Source organism: Argopecten irradians, chromosome 3 (genome assembly GCF_041381155.1).
Source record: "Argopecten irradians isolate NY chromosome 3, Ai_NY, whole genome shotgun sequence".
Taxonomy (NCBI): Eukaryota; Metazoa; Mollusca; class Bivalvia; order Pectinida; family Pectinidae; genus Argopecten; species Argopecten irradians.
The window spans coordinates 4,932,929-4,951,802 of record NC_091136.1 but is presented as its reverse complement, the minus strand read 5'-3'; the positions used below and the strand labels follow the sequence as shown (position 1 = coordinate 4,951,802).

At 36.1% G+C, this 18,874-nt stretch overlaps 2 protein-coding genes across 2 annotated transcripts; both read left to right on the top strand.

The window, feature by feature from the left end:
* The first annotated feature begins 1,299 nt into the window (after positions 1–1,299).
* Positions 1,300–14,327, top strand: LOC138317349 (protein maelstrom homolog). The gene is made up of 15 exons (XM_069258951.1): positions 1,300–1,510; positions 2,708–2,824; positions 3,293–3,377; positions 3,865–4,011; positions 4,255–4,296; positions 4,998–5,131; positions 6,638–6,840; positions 7,100–7,162; positions 7,590–7,839; positions 8,295–8,382; positions 9,304–9,642; positions 10,068–10,183; positions 11,882–12,038; positions 12,347–12,436; positions 12,657–14,327. Exons 1-15 carry the CDS (start codon positions 1,382–1,384, stop codon positions 12,692–12,694), a joined length of 1,998 nt encoding a protein of 665 aa, XP_069115052.1. The 5' UTR covers positions 1,300–1,381; the 3' UTR covers positions 12,695–14,327.
* A 2,611-nt stretch (positions 14,328–16,938) lies between these two features.
* On the top strand, positions 16,939–17,430 carry LOC138317167 (uncharacterized). The gene has a single exon (XM_069258722.1). It carries the CDS (start codon positions 16,939–16,941, stop codon positions 17,428–17,430), a length of 492 nt encoding a protein of 163 aa, XP_069114823.1.
* The last annotated feature ends 1,444 nt before the right edge of the window (positions 17,431–18,874 follow it).

Here is an 18,874-nt window from a genome sequence, read left to right as displayed (position 1 = left end):
GACAAGTAAACAAATCATGAATTGGCGTTTCGCACGATCCGGAAATAGAGGAAATTCTTTAAAAGTAATGTACAACTGTAAAAGAAAAAAAGAAGAAGAAGAAGAAGAAGAAGAAGAAAAAAAATGTTTTTCAGTACGTACTGCAGTGGTGTGGAACTACTTACCAGAGAGTGTTGTTTGTGCTGAGAACTTAAACTGTTAAAAATGAACTTGATAAACTTTGGAAAAATATCGATTTATTTTATAATTTCAAGGCTAATTGGCAACAATTTTACAATAACTATTATCATAAAGTATGAGTCTGGTGGAGAGGATAAGAGGATATTAAATTCTGTACCAGAAATCCGTCAATAGATGTCATCATTAGATTAAATGAAATTAAAACTTCAAAAGCATCCATTGGTGGAATGTTAAGTGAAAAGTCTTGATCCAAGCACACTAGAAATTTCTTTCAATCATCTGCAAAACATGTTGTGACAGTGTTTTTTTTTTTTTTTTTTTTTTAATTTATATATAACTATCTGGAATTAAAATCAATCTGTTATATGGAAAACGTACGGCGACGTGAAAATTGTTATGTTCCTGTAAAAGCCCTATCAGCTAAAATTGTCAGATTGTTATGACAACAAATTGTAATCAACAATGTATTGCAACGCATTTTGGTGTAATCTTTAGAGTTGTCGATTAAATTTTTACAAATAAAACAATTTACAAACAATCGAAATACTGTAAAAAATCGGGAAGAAAAATAAAAAAAAATGTGAAGATCTATTTTTGGACTTTCTAGAATGAAGAGATGATGTTTTTGTTTGTTATATAATTATACCAAGGACGTATATGAGACTTATAAATCCTTGAATTATACTATTTCCCCTCTAATACGAATATTCACTAAAAACTTTCCTGATAACTACATTTGTCTTATCTTTTCTTGGGGATAAATGCAAAGAAGCTTTTTGTAACTTTTTCTTATTTACAGTTTTGGCGGATATTATCACCCTAAAGAAACTTTCTTTGAGAGTGATGTTTCTTTTTGATATGGTATTTCTAAAAGTTATTTTTTCGTATTCTCTTTATATTTTTTTTTTTTTGAATTACTGGACTAGTCAAGGATTTATAAATAAAGTATTTAGAAATCCTTGGTCTAATTAATAATTATAGGTACGTTTTGTATATGTCTTTATGGTGTTTAGACCCGTGAAAAATGTTTAAATCTTATTGAATCATTCTTATTTCGTTTCGCTTCATATTCACTAACGGTGGCTGGCTAATTCCGAAAAATATATCTTTCGAGGGGATTTCCCGCGAGGCTTCATATTTGACAAGACGACACAGCCACGTGAGAGATTTTAGAACAAAAACTGCCACCAGACGCGGCAACATGCCGAAAAAACCTGTTAGAAATGCATTTTATTTCTTCATGCAGGAAATTCAACCTGCTTTGAGGCGTGAAGGTCGTATAATAAATGGTATGCAAGACGTGGTTCCCATCGCGCATCCAAGATGGAAGGTATGATGATGTTGACTGACTGTCAGTTACAATATTTGGCAAAGGTCTACCCTCACAGTAGGCCTACCGCTTAGACCCATTATGTTTAAGCCTAATCGATTGGACAATATTAAATAATCTTGTCAATTTACTGGCTTAAGAACAATTAATTAGATGATAGTAAAACTTGTTAAAGTTTATATTATGATTGAGGCCTACAAAACAATTAAAATTGATCAAATTAATAAAAAGAAACCTTAGAACAAATTTCAAATTAAAATGATGTATCACAGACTGAAATACATGGAAGACAGCAATGATGAGGCTTTCCTTTAAAAAATTAAGCATAAGAAATTTGTTATCAATGGCCTAAGATGGGGTTACATGCAACATGGGAAGATAAAGATATATCGTACAATTACTACTGTTGCCATAGATGTATAAGTAATCAGCCAGTCTATGTTGATAGTTAATAAATTGCAGTGTCAAAACTTATTAAACAGGACTCTAAAGGTGTAAGCTACTGAAACTGTTTCGCTGCTTAATTACCAGAAATTGCTTCTTTTAAACCTTTAAAACTTGTGATTTTGAAATATACATAATGTAAAATATCACCTCGATGCGCAACAAGAAGAGGATCAAGGATGAAACCAAATGTAGATCGGCCTTACAAGTCCACTACTTACAATGACTGGAAAACAGTGTGAACATCAAACAAATGCAGGATACCCTGCATAATCTAGCTATGACGATTCTATATAATTCAATACAGGGGTTTCGAGATCCCAAAATGACACGATTTAAGTACAATTTACCATGGATTAGTCCCAACATCCAGTGATTATGGCGTCATTGTTTGATGTGAGTTTCCTGACATCAGTTTCCTGACATCATAATCAATGGAAGGTGGGACTAATCAACAGTAAATTGTACTTTACACTAGTTGTTTTCAGATCTCAAAACCACCGTATTGCAAAAAGCTCGCAGGATAGATGCATGATCTTAATTTTCTTGATGTCTACCTGTTTCTTCATGACAATTTTTCATTAATTTTCTTGCCCCTGAAGTACTAAAATGTGTCGATATGTTACGTCTCTTAAGTGATGTCACAAATAAATCCTAGATGCATAGGCAGGAGAATTGGTGACAAATTTCTATAAACAGTTTCTCATTGACATTTTTCCTTTATGGTAATTTAGAGTATGTTTCATTTTTCAGGCCTTGCCTGACAAGGAGAAGCAAAGATTTGAGCGCATGGCAAAGGAATACAAAGGACAAAGAAAGGGCGTGGAGGGGGACAAAGTTCGCATGGATAACCAGGGCAACATCATTGCAGTACGTACCATAATATAAAGATAGAGATTGCCGTGTAGATACAAGCTTGATTAGTCTGTAGATATAGACTGTAATTAAAAACGAAAGATATATGAATACAAGCTGATTGAGATTGAACTACAGAGGAGACAGGGAGCTAGGATTAACCTGGGTAATTAAAAAGGCAACTACCCGGGTAGATATCCACTTAAGATGTCTGTATTAAAGGTAGAATGTTGTTTCAGTTTTATATTGTACTCTAGCTAGTACAAACCTATTATTTCCATACCAATTTTCATCAAACTTGTACATATTGCTTGAATTTCATTAAAATTTTGAATGTGTTTCTAGTTCAATATGTGACTTACTTTTGTCTTTTACCTTATAAATTACTGGATGTATTGCTGCTGAGTTTGATTCTGTTCATGAATCTTTTATGTAATTTTGCTTCAAAGTGAAGTTCTAATGTATTTCGTCCTTTTTCTACAGCACAGAGTTGATCCAAGATCAGAAAGAGAAAAGAAAAGAGCAAAGGAAATAAAAAGTGTAAAGGAATCATTTCCTCCTGGTAAAGGTAAGTTTTGTATCATAGTTGTTTTGTCTGTCTACTCATTTAGAGTTTGTGTGAAAGGTCATGAACATTTGGGCACGCTTGAACATTTTAGTGTGTCACATCAAAGGTCAAGGTTAGGTTAATCCATACTTCAGGGATTGTATATATCATTTAATATAGACCTAATATGAAATTTATTGATTTAGGTAGTCGATTAGTTAGATCTACCTAGTTTGTATTCATTTATCTTTATCATAACTTACTTGAACGGAAAAAGACTTTTTTATCCAGCCATCATCAGGACAATAGTTTATATGTAAAGGAAGATTATATATATACTCAGAGTGTGATAATATTAAACTGATATTTTGATGACTATTAAAGTAATTCAATCTCACCAAACAATGATTAGGGTAGCATATGTACACAACATCACTATTCTAAATCCACCAAATATGAGTACCTAGAGAAGAGTTCCTAATCTATAATTCTTATTTCATTTTAACAGCTCTTGCTGACGAGGATTTCTACCTGATCAACTTCCAGACACTGTGTAAGACAGTGGAAGGGGATTACCTGCCAGCTGAAGTGGCTGTCATTGAATACAGTATCAGGAAAGGCATTAAGAGGGCATACCATAAGTTCATAGAACCTGGTAAGTCATTAATCCTCATGGAAATATGGATATCTTAAATCTCCGGCAATGTACAAGGGGAGGTAACTCGTACACTTTGACTAATGAGAAATTTCATTGACAAAACTTGAGTTTCAGATCAACATTTAAAAAGCTTTATTCTATTTTTAGACAGAATTCTGCTACCAGTCAACATTTTGAGATGTTAAATTTAAAATTTAAAACTTTTTTTGTTAACGTAATATTATGTAATTTGATCAACAGGCAGGATTCCCACGGGATACAGATATGAATGTCAACAGAAAAGTAAGTATCTACATCGTCACACGTGATAAAAACAATCAGGTCATTGGGTAATCCGCTAAATGATTACTGTATAGTGGGGAAAATTGGGGGGCGGGATGCAGGAGTATTTTTGCTAAATTCAAGAAATTCATGAGTTCAAAACACCAGCCAAATATTTTGAATTTCAATACTGTCATGTGAAAGTGGTAATATTGCAAATAGAGGAATCAGTGAACCACAAAATCAAAACCCCACAAACAAGTTTTGTTGAAGTCCTATATTAAGCATGATCATTGATAAGTGCTGACTATCATCAAATCCCTGTGTCAGGTTTACATAATATTCTCTATGTTTATTTAGATACTGGCTTCTACCAAATCCCTGTGTCAGGTTTACATAATATACTCTATGTTTATTTAGATACTGACTACTACCAAATCTCTGTGTCAGGTTCACATAATATACTCTATGTTTATTTTGGTACTGGCTACTACCAAATCCCTGTGTCAGGTTTACATAATATACTCTATGTTTATTTAGATACTGGCTACTACCAAATCCCTGTGTGTAAAGTTCACATAATATATTCTATGTTTATTTTGGTACTGGCTACTACCAAATCCCTGTGTCAGGTTTACTAAATATACTCTATGTTTATTTTGGTACCGACTACCACCAAATCCCTGTGTCAAGTTTAAATTTTATACTCTATATTTATTTAGGTACTGATTACCACCAAATCCCTGTGTCAGGGTTTGACCAGGCAGATGATAACTACAGAGGAATCTGGATTCAACTGGAAAACTTTGTCAACCCTAATGGTGATAAACCAGAGTACCCTCCCTTGTTCTGTCTGGTAAGCCTTATTGAAACAAAGTACCCTTCCTTGTTAGGTCATCTGACCCGAAGGGTCAGGATGACCTATTGTCATCATGCACCGTCCGCCGTCGTGCGCCGTCTGCCGTGCATAAACTTTTCATTCAAACGACTTCTTCTCAATAACCGAAAGGCCCAGGGTACTGATATTTAGCCTGTAGCATGCTGGGACAAAGGGCTACCAAGTTTCTTCAAATGAATGACCTTGACCTTCATTCAAGGTCACAGGGGTCAAAAAGGCTAAAATCTTTAATAAACGACTTCTTCAGAAGGCCCAGGGTACTGATATTTGGCCTGTAGTATGCTGAGATGAAGGGCTATTAAGTTTGTTCAAATGAATGACCTTGATCTTCATTCAAGGTCACAGAGGCCAAATAGGCTTAAATCTTTAAACAACTTCTTCTCAAGAACCAAAAGGCCCAGGATACTCATATTGGGCTTGCAGCATGCTTGGATCAAAGGCTACAAAGTTTCATAAAATGAATGACCTTGACCTTCATTCAAGGTCACAGGGGTCAAATTGGCTAAAATATTTTAAACAACTTCTTTAGAATAAGTAGGAGGTCTAGAGACCTGATATTGGGCCTTTGACATGTTCGGATGAAGGGCTATCAACTTTGTTCAAATGAATGACCTTGATCTTCATTCAAGGTCACAGGGGTCAAATAGGCTTAAATCTTAAACCAACTTCTTCTCAAGAACCAAAAGGCCCAGGATACTCATATTGGGCCTGCAGCACGCTGGGATGAAGGGCTACCAAGTTTGTTCAAATCAATGACCTTGACCTTCATTCAAGGTCACAGGGGTCAAAAAAGTTAAAATCTTTAAACGACTTCTTGAGAATAACTAGGAGGCCTAGAGACCTGATATTGGGCCTGTGAAATGCTGGGATGAAGGGCTACCAAGTTTGTTCAAATGAATGACCTTTATCTTCATTCAAGGTCACAGAGGTCAAATATGCTAAAATCTTTGAACGACTACATTGTGTTGTGCAAATAGTCAGATAACCGTTAAGGCCCATGGGCCTCTTGTTCTATCTTTTAAGCCTTATTAAATCATAGTACCCTCCCTTGTTCTGTTTGGTAAGCCTTATTAAAACATAGTACCCTCCCTTGTTCTGTCTGGTAAGCCTTAATAAAACAAAGTACCCTCCCTTGTTCTGTCTGGTAAGCCTTAATAAAACAGAGAACCCTCCCTTGTTCTGTCTGGTAAGCCTTTATAAAACATAGTACCCTTCCTTGTTTGACCACCACAGCATCTCCAAATTCATAAGTGTAAACCATCTGGAAATAAAATAAAAAATACTGAATATTTTAAAGACAAAATATGTTATTTTAATCTTGCCATGGTGTTTATATAATCAACAGTGCATAAAATTGGGTCATGGCGACCTACATTTAAACCAACCATGGATGAAATTCGGTCATGGTGACCTATATTTAATCCAACCATGGATGAAATCAGGTCATGGTGACATATTTTTCAGGGGGACGATTGTGAGGAGATGGCCTACTGCCTGGAGTGGGTGAAGGGCGGAGCTGCCCTGGGAGTCCCCAACCGTCTTACTAAAGTGTATGAGCTGGAAGGGCTGGTGGTGGAAATGTTCGGTCATATAGGTCCAGCACCGTCGAAATCCTCCGTTATAGACATGCTTACCTCTAGTGCTTGGGATTATGAGCAGAAAACAAAGTAAGCAACCCTCACATGTATTGTTGTGTGTTTTTGCTATGCTATACCAATGACATATAAAAGTGTGATGATATCTTAAAGTGTGATTATTTTGTCTATTCTTCTTTCTATAAAACACATATTACTTTACCTGCTTTGGCGGACAAGTGGTCTTGTTTGATTTCGCCACACAAAGTTTGCTTACACTATTTCTCAGAAATATTTCTTTCTTAAACTCGATCAAAGTATCTGGATTACAGAACGATGAATACTATTGTAGGTGTGCTTTCCATGAAGATCTGGAGTGTAAATACTGCTCACTTGGGATAGTGAAACGATATGCGTAAGTATTGTAAGCTTATCTGATCTGTAGAATCATTGATACTAGGGCCTACTATCATGTAAGTCTCCTTATAATGTTAAACACACGAAAGGGAAGCACTGTAAGGTTTTCATTTTCAGGGTGCAAATTTTGAGGTCTTTTTAGTATGTCTGATAACAGCCTCACTGAACAGGAGGATTTGATATCATACATAATCACAAGTTAGTGTCTAGTTCCAATGAAAGAAGAGAGTAAACTGTTTCTCAGTATAATCAGACCCAGAAAGTGATGTAGTAACAAAAAAGCAACTTAAGATGATTTTGTAAAATGGAAATAAAATGTATTATAGATAAATAGAATCTTGATTTTATGTCATTGAATTTTTTTGTGAATTATTTCTCAATTTGATGAAAACTAACTGAATCAACTATGTTTTTTATTGGTACAGATTCGCTATCTCAGACAGTATATGTCAAAAGTATGATGTTGATTTGACAAAGAACCACATTCCTGTGAGAACCAATGTAAACACTGGATGTACAATCCTGCCACCATCTAATATGAAGGTTCAATCCCGACAAGGGTCTGCCCCTCCCCTTAGGCAAACTGGAGGGGCTGCATACAGACCCCCGCAACCAAGGGCTGCCCCTCCCCCTACCTTCCAAAGTCAACAACAGGCAGCAAAGCCCAAAACAGTGGTTTGTATCTTTTTCAGTAATTTTTTTTTGTACTTGTTAAAAATAATAATTTTATAATATCAATATAGGTGTTGACTAATGTAAACTTGCTGAAGTTTGTTTCTATCTGTGGTAATCTCTCCGCAATCAAGGCAAACGCTGTACATACTGGTGAAAGTAACATTGATCATCAAGATTTTTCATTCACCTACCATAATGAATATGTTTTAGACATTTTTGCCATTAAAGGCTAAATTTAAGATATGTTGAAAAAATTTAACTCATTTTTTTAGAATAATTTTTGGTTCACCTACCCTGCTGCTGACTGAAGCATCTTTCTACATGGCACTTTTGTATTGTGAGTGAAACAATTCAATTTGCAATGACAACAGTAAGAAAGCGTTGTGGGTTTTAATTGATTTTGTTTATAATTCGGTAGGTTATATGTTTTAATCCTAAATGATTTTATTCACCAGACCAACTACGGTGTAGACGACGATGATGACACAGACGACAGTGACGATGATATTGGATACCAGTCACTGAGGAGACCAAATATACCAGGTATGGAACTTAACCGGACACTAAACAACTGACTAATAAGTCAAATGGCAACATTTCACCTGCTAGTAAAATACCTAGCTTTAATAGGCCACACATGATTGACAGCGTCATCAATTACTATAAATTGTCTGTTATCCATAAAGCGTAGATTATTTAGGTTTTTCCATCTAATGAAGTATTAACGTATTCACCCCTAAAATTTTATAATAGACTGGTCTATTCTTTGATTCAGAAGAGTCTAAATGTATCTTTAGGAGTGAATGAGTTAGGGCTGTTCCAGCAAAACATATATGGCACCCAGGGAAGGCACTTTAGAAAATAGTATGTGCCATGGTGGGTTCAAAATAAAATCAATTCTGTGCCAGGATGGCGTTTCAATAAAATCACTTCTGTGGGTGGGTCGATCTGAAGCATTTGTAACCTCTTGAAATAAAATGCAAAATTTGTGTTTTATAATGTTTCTGTCAGTCATCCTGACTACAAAAATAACTATTTATTTAAAACATATTATATTCAATCAAACTTGTTAATGGTACAGAGAAACAATGGCAAAATACTGTTGTCATCAACAGATCTTTATTTAGATTCACTGGTATTAAGTCAAGAAAAAGTGGCATTTCACAAGCTAAGTGTGAATGTCCAGATGTCTACGTATACTCTTGCATTACCCTTGTGCAACACTTCGGTATCTTTAGCAGATTTTCCACTAGTTCTAGGAAGATTGTACCTTTGTACAAATTTAGTTATAGATGCAACACATCAAACAATAGTTCACTGCACCATGTACAGCGCAATTTTGTCCAAGGATTCTTCAGTGTTGCTAGAAATTAAAAAATGTAAATCAAAAAAGATGTTGGAACAAAACAAAAAAACTTTTATCGCTTCAATGCCATAGTTTCGTTCTTACCTTACACCATGCAGCCCCAGGATCCTCTGGTATGATGGCTCCCACACAGTCAGGCTGGACCGGCTTCCGTCCATCAGAGCCCACTGTACCAAACACTGCTCCCCGTCCTAGTACAGCAGGCATACCACTTAACAGACCTACAGCGCCCTCTGGTCAGCTAGGCCCTACTCTAGGACAGACTGGTGTGCGACACCCCGTAGGCAGAGGATACATGCTAAGCTCCGGCGATTTCCCATCTCTAGGAAGAGGGTACATGCCTGCAGGTTCAGGGGATTTCCCTTCCCTGGGGAGAGGGTCAGCGATTAACACAGCTATGGCAGGCATCGGTAGAGGAGCACCAAAACAGACACTGGGTAATTTACCAAACTCACTGCTTTCTCTTCAACTGAGGATATTAATATAGGTTCATCAGTCATGTCTGTCACCTTCTTTTCTATTGCATTCTTAAGTAACCAGGTTTCTTTAAATCTTATGTCCGCTAATTGATAAGTATCTTGTTTCTCCATCTAATGTATAGTTACCTAGTTAACCATGTGAAATTAGGATACAACTTGAACAGTATATTAGGCAAATTAATATATATTAAGTAACTTGTAGTAGATATCTAGTGGGTAATTTATAGTTGATTACTAGGTTATTTGAAAACATTAGTGTGACAAGTTTTTCGGAAAACGTGATAGAAATATTTTTGACATGTTTAGGAGTTCAAGGTGAAGTCACAATCACTGCTGCTTTTAACAACCACTGACAAGGTATTTTATGTATGTTTGAAATACAGGTACAGGTGATGAAGTACCGAAGAAGTTTGCAGGACGTCAGGGTGCACCCTGTGCTCAGAATGCTCCCCAACCACCTTCCGCTTGGCAGTCCGCCCTCACAAATCCTTCTGATCAGGTTATACGCTATCTTACATTGATATGAATTTTTATTCAGATTTTCAGAAGCTATAAGAAATTTAGAGTTAATAGACCATTTCCATTCCTTTATGTTATTGTCATACACTATTTCATTCCTTTATGTTATGTTAGTACACTATTCCATTCCTTTATGTTATGTTAGTACACTATTTCATTCCTTTATGTTATGTTAGTACACTATTTCATTCCTTTATGTTATGTTAGTACACTATTCCATTCCTTTATGTTATGTTAGTACACTATTTCATTCCTTTATGTTATGTAAGTACACTATTTCATTCCTTTATGTTATGTTAGTACACTATTCCATTCCTTTATGTTATGTTAGTACACTATTTCATTCCTTTATGTTATGTTAGTACACTATTTACATTTCATCCTTTATGTTATGTTAGTACACTATTTCATTCCTTTATGATATGTTAGTACACTATTTCATTCCTTTATGTTATGTTAGTACACTATTTCATTCCTTTATGTTATGTTAGTACACTATTTCATTCCTTTATGTTATGTTAGTACACTATTTTCATTCCTTTATGTTATGTTAGTACACTATTTCATTCCTTTATGTTATGTTAGTACACTATTTCATTCCTTTATGTTATGTTAGTACACTATTTACATTCCTTTATGTTATGTTAGTACACTATTTCATTCCTTTATGTTATGTTAGTACACTATTTCATTCCTTTATGTTATGTTAGTACACTATTTCATTTCTTTATGTTATGTTAGTACACTATTTCATTCCTTTATGTTATGTTAGTACACTATTTCATTCCTTTATGTTATGTTAGTACACTATTTCATTCCTATATGTTATGTTAGTACACTATTTCATTCCTATATGTTATGTTAGTACACTATTTCATTCCTTTATGTTATGTTAGTACACTATTTCATTCCTATATGTTATGTTAGTACACTATTTCATTCCTTTATGTTATGTTAGTACACTATTTCATTCCTTTATGTTATGTTAGTACACTATTTCATTCCTTTATGTTATGTTAGTACACTATTTCATTCCTTTATGTTATGTTAGTACACTATTCCATTCCTTTATGTTATGTTAGTACACTATTTCATTCCTTTATGTTATGTTAGTACACTATTCCATTCCTTTATGTTATGTTAGTACACTATTTCATTCCTTTATGTTATGTTAGTACACTATTCCATTCCTTTATGTTATGTTAGTACACTATTTCATTCCTTTATGTTATGTTAGTACACTATTCCATTCCTTTATGTTATGTTAGTACACTATTTCCATTCCTTTATGTTATGTTAGTACACTATTTACATTCCTTTATGTTATGATAATACACCATTTTCATTCCTTTATGTTATGTTAGTACACTATTCCATTCCTTTATGTTATGTTAGTACACTATTTCATTCCTTTATGTTATGTTAGTACACTATTCCATTTCTTTATGTTATGTTAGTACACTATTTCATTCCTTTATGTTATGTTAGTACTCTATTCCATTCCTTTATGTTATGTTAGTACACTGTTTCATTCCTTTATATTAATACAAAGTTTCTGTCCTTTCGCTCTTGTTCGTGTTGAAGATGACTAACTTTATAGCAAGGATATTGATGAGGACGTTGTCTGAATCTTATTTTACTTTTAACGTGATTTTAATATCTTGTGTTTTCTGAACAGTCCGTATCTAATGGTGCTGTTAACAAGACACCTCCAACATCTCCCCCGCGGGGTCCCCCTCCAGGATTTACCTCTATCACATCTGTACCCTCACTACCCCCGGCTGGCCGCTCCTCTGCACTACCCAATGGGGGACAGTTAGGAGACTCCATTGTTGGTAAGTCACTTTTACAATGTTTTTATTGAGCATTTAGGAAACAAATTCAAGAATTGTTTGCAGGAGTAAAGTTTTCATTTCCACAATGCTTTGTTCAGATAGCCATGATAATACTAAAAAAAAAATAAAAGAACTTTATTTCTGACCTAGTTGACACAACTCTAGATAGCTACCTTATAAAGAATAAAGCAAACAAAAACTTTTAACTTTTAAAAACAAGTTTATGTGTGTCTTTCACAGATTGAATTGAGAGACTACATTTGTAATATGAACATTGTATTATACTTAGTGTATTTTGTCTTTAACAGATGCAATGAGGAGACAAGGACGTGGCATTCTAGGCCACAGTCTTAACAATGTTCCAAAAGGTCGCGGCTATGCACCACCTGGCATGATAGGTATGATATACTCATATTGTCTCCTGTGAAAACCACAGGGTATATGAAGTACAATGTATTGTGCTGGTATCCTTTATTATAACTTTATAGCAACATATTTTGATGCTTAAAGTTGAAAAGCTAATGGTCACTATTGACACTCTAAAAATAGAACATTTTAAAAAAAAATTAACTTTGTGATGACTTAGATCTAATTGATTCTTCTTTATTCTATTTCCAGCTATGCAGCAGAGTCTAGGAGCCATGTCTCTCAAGTGATTTGGAGGATTGGAGAATCACTGACAATATGTCTGATCAGGACCGGAGTTTGATGTGTCTATGGGTCATGTTCAGTACCGGAGAGCTTGACCCACCACACAGGGATGTAAAGAGTGTGGTGGCCCTATGTTTTGATAGTCATGTGACGTGGTGATCATTTATTTTTGATTGTCTTGTGACATAATGGCCATTTGTTTGATTGGTCATGTGATTTGCTGGCTATTTCTTTGATTGGTCATGTGCCTTAGCGGCCATTTGTTTTAGTGGTCATGTGACTTGGTGTTCTGTGGTCATATGATCTAGTGGCCATGATTTAGTGCAGAGATGACAAGGCAGCCATTTTGTTTCAGTGGTCATGTGACAGGAAAGCATTTTTTTGATTGGTCATGTACGTGACTTAGCAGCCAATTGTTTCTGAGGTCATGTGATATAGTGGCCAATGGGACTAATTCAGGTACATGTATCACTTGATACCCGATAACATTTATGAGGGACTTTTGTTTCTATTGGTGATGGAATGATGTTAACACCATTTCAGCAGGAAAATTACAAAGAGCTTCACTCCATCACCACTGGAGATTGTACTTGTACCAGGTATGACGTGGTACATGAACTATTCCCATTGATTTTGTTCTGATAAGACAGAATAGCCATTTGTTTCAGTGGCCATGCGATATGTTAATGATTTGTTAATTTGTTTTAGTGCTAGTGCGATATGACAGTCATTCCTTACAGTGCTCATTTACCCCAACTGCCATTCGGTCTTGTGCTGAGTGATGAAGTCCTTTGCACTTGGGTAGTTGAACCTTTCATACCATAGTACAGAACACCAGTCCTTGTTGATGATAATTTAGAATAGACTTGATTAGGGTTTTTTTTACGAAGATTTTCATCATCATGTTTTTTTGAAGCAGTCATGTAAAGTCAACACATTTTTGTGCTTCAGTTTTTGTCAGATTTCATTTTTAGCTCAATTTAATTAGATAATTTGTTTTTGGAAATTTTAAATGTTCCGGATTTGTTTTATATAGAGCTTAATTAGTTCCATTATTGTGCAATCGTTACTTGACTAATTAGGACCGCTAAAGAGAATGATTCTTCCACAACGAAATCAAACACTTTCTAAAACATCAGCCTGAAAAAAAAACTATCTCTAGTGGTGTGGCAATAGAATACATCTATTTCTGGTAGTGCCAGTGACAAAAATCCATTTTTGGTGGTGCTACTTTGGATAAATTTATTTCTGACCTTGTTGATAAAGTTTGCCATGCATCTTGCTTGTTCTGCCATGTGATAAATCAGATTTGTGATAGCATTATTTTGACTTCACTAGAACTATTTTGTGCCACGAAGTCCATGATATTTTCGTGGCAGATAATGGTTGTCTTGATCAACGTCTATAAAGAAATCATATTATTTTCATTGATAGTCTTATAAATACTCAGGATATTTGATAATTGATATTTTACATCATTACATAATTACGGATAATTTACTATTACTTGTCTCTAAACCCCTACTGACATATGAAGTGATTGAAAACATAAATAATTTCCATGAGAAAATGTAGGAATAATACCGACGTTCGGAAAATTTATTTGTGTCCGTTATATGGAAATTTCACCGACTTACGGACTGCATTTAGTGTCCGCTGTCCCCATTGAGGAGGTGTCCGCTATATACATTATATTTATATAGTGATTTTCGTTGGGGATTCCTAGCACTTTCCGTTATGGACAGGTGTCCGCGATATACATTACATGTATAAAGTGATTTTCGTTGGGGATTCCTAGCACTGTCCTTTATGGACAGGTGTCCGCTATATACATTACATGTATAAATTGATTTTTGTTGGGGATTCCTAGCACTTTCCGTTATGGACAGGTGTCCGCTATATACATTACATGTATAAAGTGATTTTCGTTGGGGATTCCTAGCATTGTCCGTTATGGACAGGTGTCCGCTATATAGAGGTATCCGCTATTGCAGGTTTGACTGTACACGTCTTTCTATGTGTGGTGATACCCCTGTAGGAGAAGTGGTTTAGAGGCTTTGTTACCTCGATCTATTAGAATCCTTTTTCATACTCATTCCAAATTTTTGTTTAATGATGTCATTGATGAAACCATCCAGTGATACAATTACCTTTTATACATGAACTAATTGAAAAACAAATTTTATAACAACTTACATTACTAGTCCGTTTGTTAAAATCATTTAAGTTTCAATACATTTCATGACAATTGAGAGTACTTTGTTTTGTATGTCGCAGATTTTATAACAATTTATTACTCGTGGATGTGTCAAAATATTACGATTAATGTTTCAATAAATATTTTTTATAAAGATTATAAGAGTTTTAATTGGTACGTCAGCTCTCTGTTTGAAAATCTCACAAAACTTGTTTGTAGAATCAAGTGATGAACCCTGTGATATTTAGGTGTTATGATCAAAGGCATCCTCGATACTCTAGGGGTTCGGATCGGGTACGATCTCTACACTCCTACACTATTTCATACTAAAATTGGAGGTAGCTCAGCTGAAAACACCTGAACCAATCACAGGCCTGCAAAGATTTCATTTTAAGACAACAGAGAGAACACCCAACATCAAAGCCACACAGCCAACCACAGTGTACCGTTATACGCCTCTTTTGATGTACATCAAAGCACTAAATATTACCTGTTCTGTTCTGTTGCCTCCAGTTTTACTATGAGATACAATGTAGTCCAGGGGTGTAAAGATCGTAAGTGATCGGAACCCCTGGAGTATCGAAGATGGATGTTATGATCAAGGAATGAAACCTCGTGGTATTGAGGTGTTCAAAGGCGCCTAGCTAGGCCCCATTGAAGAGCGGAATAATTGCGCATGAATTGAGTGTATGTTTGTTGTAATCCGTAACAAAATTAGCCGAAATGACAATTGTTCAGATTTGCGAAAATGTGTTGATAATGTAAAACAAATATATGACGAGGGTACGATTACAAATGTTTTGTTCATTTCAGATATTGCGGGTATATAATGCAAAAATCATGGGCTTATAACGAATCGTAACGGATGTGTAACGCAAGTATTGAGGAAACGTATAGAACGCTTTGCTAAAGTCATAAAATAGAATATGTACTCTTACAGCGGTTTATTGCGAAAGTGGGGCATATATACATTGTGCACTCGTATATTTCGCATTACTATTCAAAATAACAAACAAAACAGCAACAACTTGATAATATTACAGAAGTCAAGAAGCAGATAAGGGAGATATAGAAGACTGCTTTTGATACGGAAGTGCAGCAACATACATGTACAGCAACATTCTGACTGTCGTAAGGTTTCTCATCCATTTCCCTTAAGTCTCTGCTGTCAATGAGGACATGATAGTTGCTCCTGGTCCTAGTGATGTCGAAGAAAATGAAGAATAAAGAGCAAGGTGGAAGCAGCAGACTAGTAGCAAGAGATCTAGAGGAAGCCGACAAAGAACTCCCTTCTATCAGAACAAGAGGACGCTGTGTTTAAGTGGTTTGAAACGAAGTGTCCTGGAGTAACTAATCGTCTCGTATAAGAACACGAACAGGAAGAATTCCTTTTGGGAGGAGAGTAACTGTGCATCTGAATGTTTGAAGGGAAGAGGGGGTTCAATCTGCATAAGGTCGATTTGGACCGGCTGAGAAGCAGCCCACTACCAATCACCTACAATTTGCCTGCATTCCTCAGTAGTGGGACAAGTCACCTGCTCGTCAAGGTTCTGAACTCTGATACATGCACTGCACCTTGAGACCGGACTCCATGTTTGACCTGAAGTTTTTTTTAGTCAGTCTGTTATTGGAAAACATCGGTTCACAATTAGGTAAAGATGACTCGGGCCATTCTCATGAAGTCCAGCAGGTATATCTTCACACAGCTCCACCTCAGCTTATTGTGATTTATGTAGGTGCGGTCTTCTACAAATTCACAGTCTCTAACCGACAACATTTGTTGCTCTTCTTTGTCTTCCTCTTCGGCTCGTGATCGAATGCTGGACTTTGACAAGTTTATTGGTGCATCAACTATCAATTTCGATTTTAAATGTTGCGGATATTTAGCGAATATATATTTATTAAAGCAACGTGATATTTGGGTGTTTGGACAAAGGGAGGAAGTTTTTGTGATAGTTGGGTACTTTTAAAACTTCATACCGTAGACCATTTCTTACAACATCAAACCAAATTTAGAACATATCCTTTCTTCTTGCTCAGTGGCCCTAGCGGATGGACGGTACACCTGGCGTCACGACAAGGTTCTGTCTGTACTTGCAGACACTCTGGAGAAACAGTAGAAAGAGATCAAAGAGGGGCAAAGGCGGCTTGAAATTTATCAATTTTGTCAAGGCCGGAGAACAGAGTGTTCAAGGCAGTGTGGAAGGCAGTGGAGTGCTAGGTACAGCAGAAGATTGGCAGTTGAGGGCAGATTTGAATGGCCGGATGACATTTCCACCAGAAATAGCAGTAACCAACCAAAGGCCAGACATAGTAATTTGGTCATCATCGTCCAAACAGGCTGTGCTGGTGGAGCTGACAGTGCCGTGGGAGGATCGTATCAACGACGCCTATGAGCGAAAACAGGCAAAGTACCAAGATTTGGTATCAGACTGCCAGCAACGAGGATGGAGAATGTGGTGTCTTCCTGTGGAGGTTGGTTGTCGTGGTTTCGTTGGGCAGTCTATGTGGAGGGCCTGCGGATCATCGGCATTACTGGCATAGAGAGAAGAAGATTGATAGGGCGGCTCTGCAGAGAGGCTGAGGTGGCATCAATGTGGCTGTGGAAGAAGAGAGAGGAACAGTGGAGAGGGCAACACCAGTAACATCAAGTTGTGTATGAACATTAAATATCAGAACAACAGTGTTGCAATATACTAGCGGACAGCTGAGTGGTTCCGGGCTGGGACCTGATCACCCCAGTCGGCGCACCTCCGGAGGTTGTAGTGAACAGCGCCGAAACAACCAAGGAAGGAGGATTCACCTGACGACGGGACCATGACGCATCATACCATCCAAGATGTATATAGGTAATAAAACATGATTTGATACTATATATTAGACGTAGTGCGTTCAAACGCCCAATCAGTTTAAAAAGGCAGATTAAGTTAGCATTATCTCCCTTTGTGCACTAGGATAGATCGAGACGCAACGATCAACATTATTAACAATAAAAACGATGCTTATACTCGTGTAAAACATCTGAAACTATATGACATAAAAGATAAATTTATCGTTGAAAATGTACATTATTTTAATGCAGTTCTAAGGAAAGTGAAAGAATATCTTGCAAGTCCTTAAAGATGCTCCATCGCCGACAGAGAATAAATGATATTCATCATTTGAACAATAATTGGCGTTTAATTGTGTATACATATGACTAATTAACACAACAAATAATAAAAGATAATTTATTTTGCCTTTGGTGCATGCGCAATCAGTACTTCATTCCATATAGGATATAGTGCCATGGAATTTTTTCGGGATGCAATTAATTATTTTTCATATTTTTAACTTGAAGTCAAATTAAAAGCACAAACTTTTGTAACTGAAGAAAAATACTTAATCGTCTGCTCCTGTTTTTGATAGTGAAAAAATACTTTTTGTCACTGATGGAGCATCTTTAATGTTTAAGATACTTAGAGTCTATATCAAATATTTTTCAGAACAAAAATACATGTAATACAGATCTCGAGAAGACATAAGATAGCCGGTCATTTCGGATCATTGTTCATATTTGGAAAACACCTGACTTCATTGACCACTATAGGAGGATCAACCTTTGTGGTAGCCATCAGTACTAACTATACACGGATGTAAAATAGTGGGGCCTATGGAATTCAGTTACAGGTCATTATCCATGAAGTTGTAAACTTCATCTGCTCTTCGGGAAGAGATGATTGTCACTGGGGACGGAGCAGACAATGACAAAACCAATCAGTTTGGAAAAAGATGAAGATATATGACTGATAAACATCACTTCAAAAGCATCTGGAAATGAAAGAAAACCTCCCGTGAGTAGACGTTTCAATTCATCAACCTATGAATGTAAGCTTGTAATTCCTGTGGACTTAAGATTGCCGAGTAGAGACTCGGGACAGCGGTGGTGTCGTTAACGACAGACCTGTAATTTCTGTCGAGTATCTATTTGTCAAAGTGACAAGCGTGG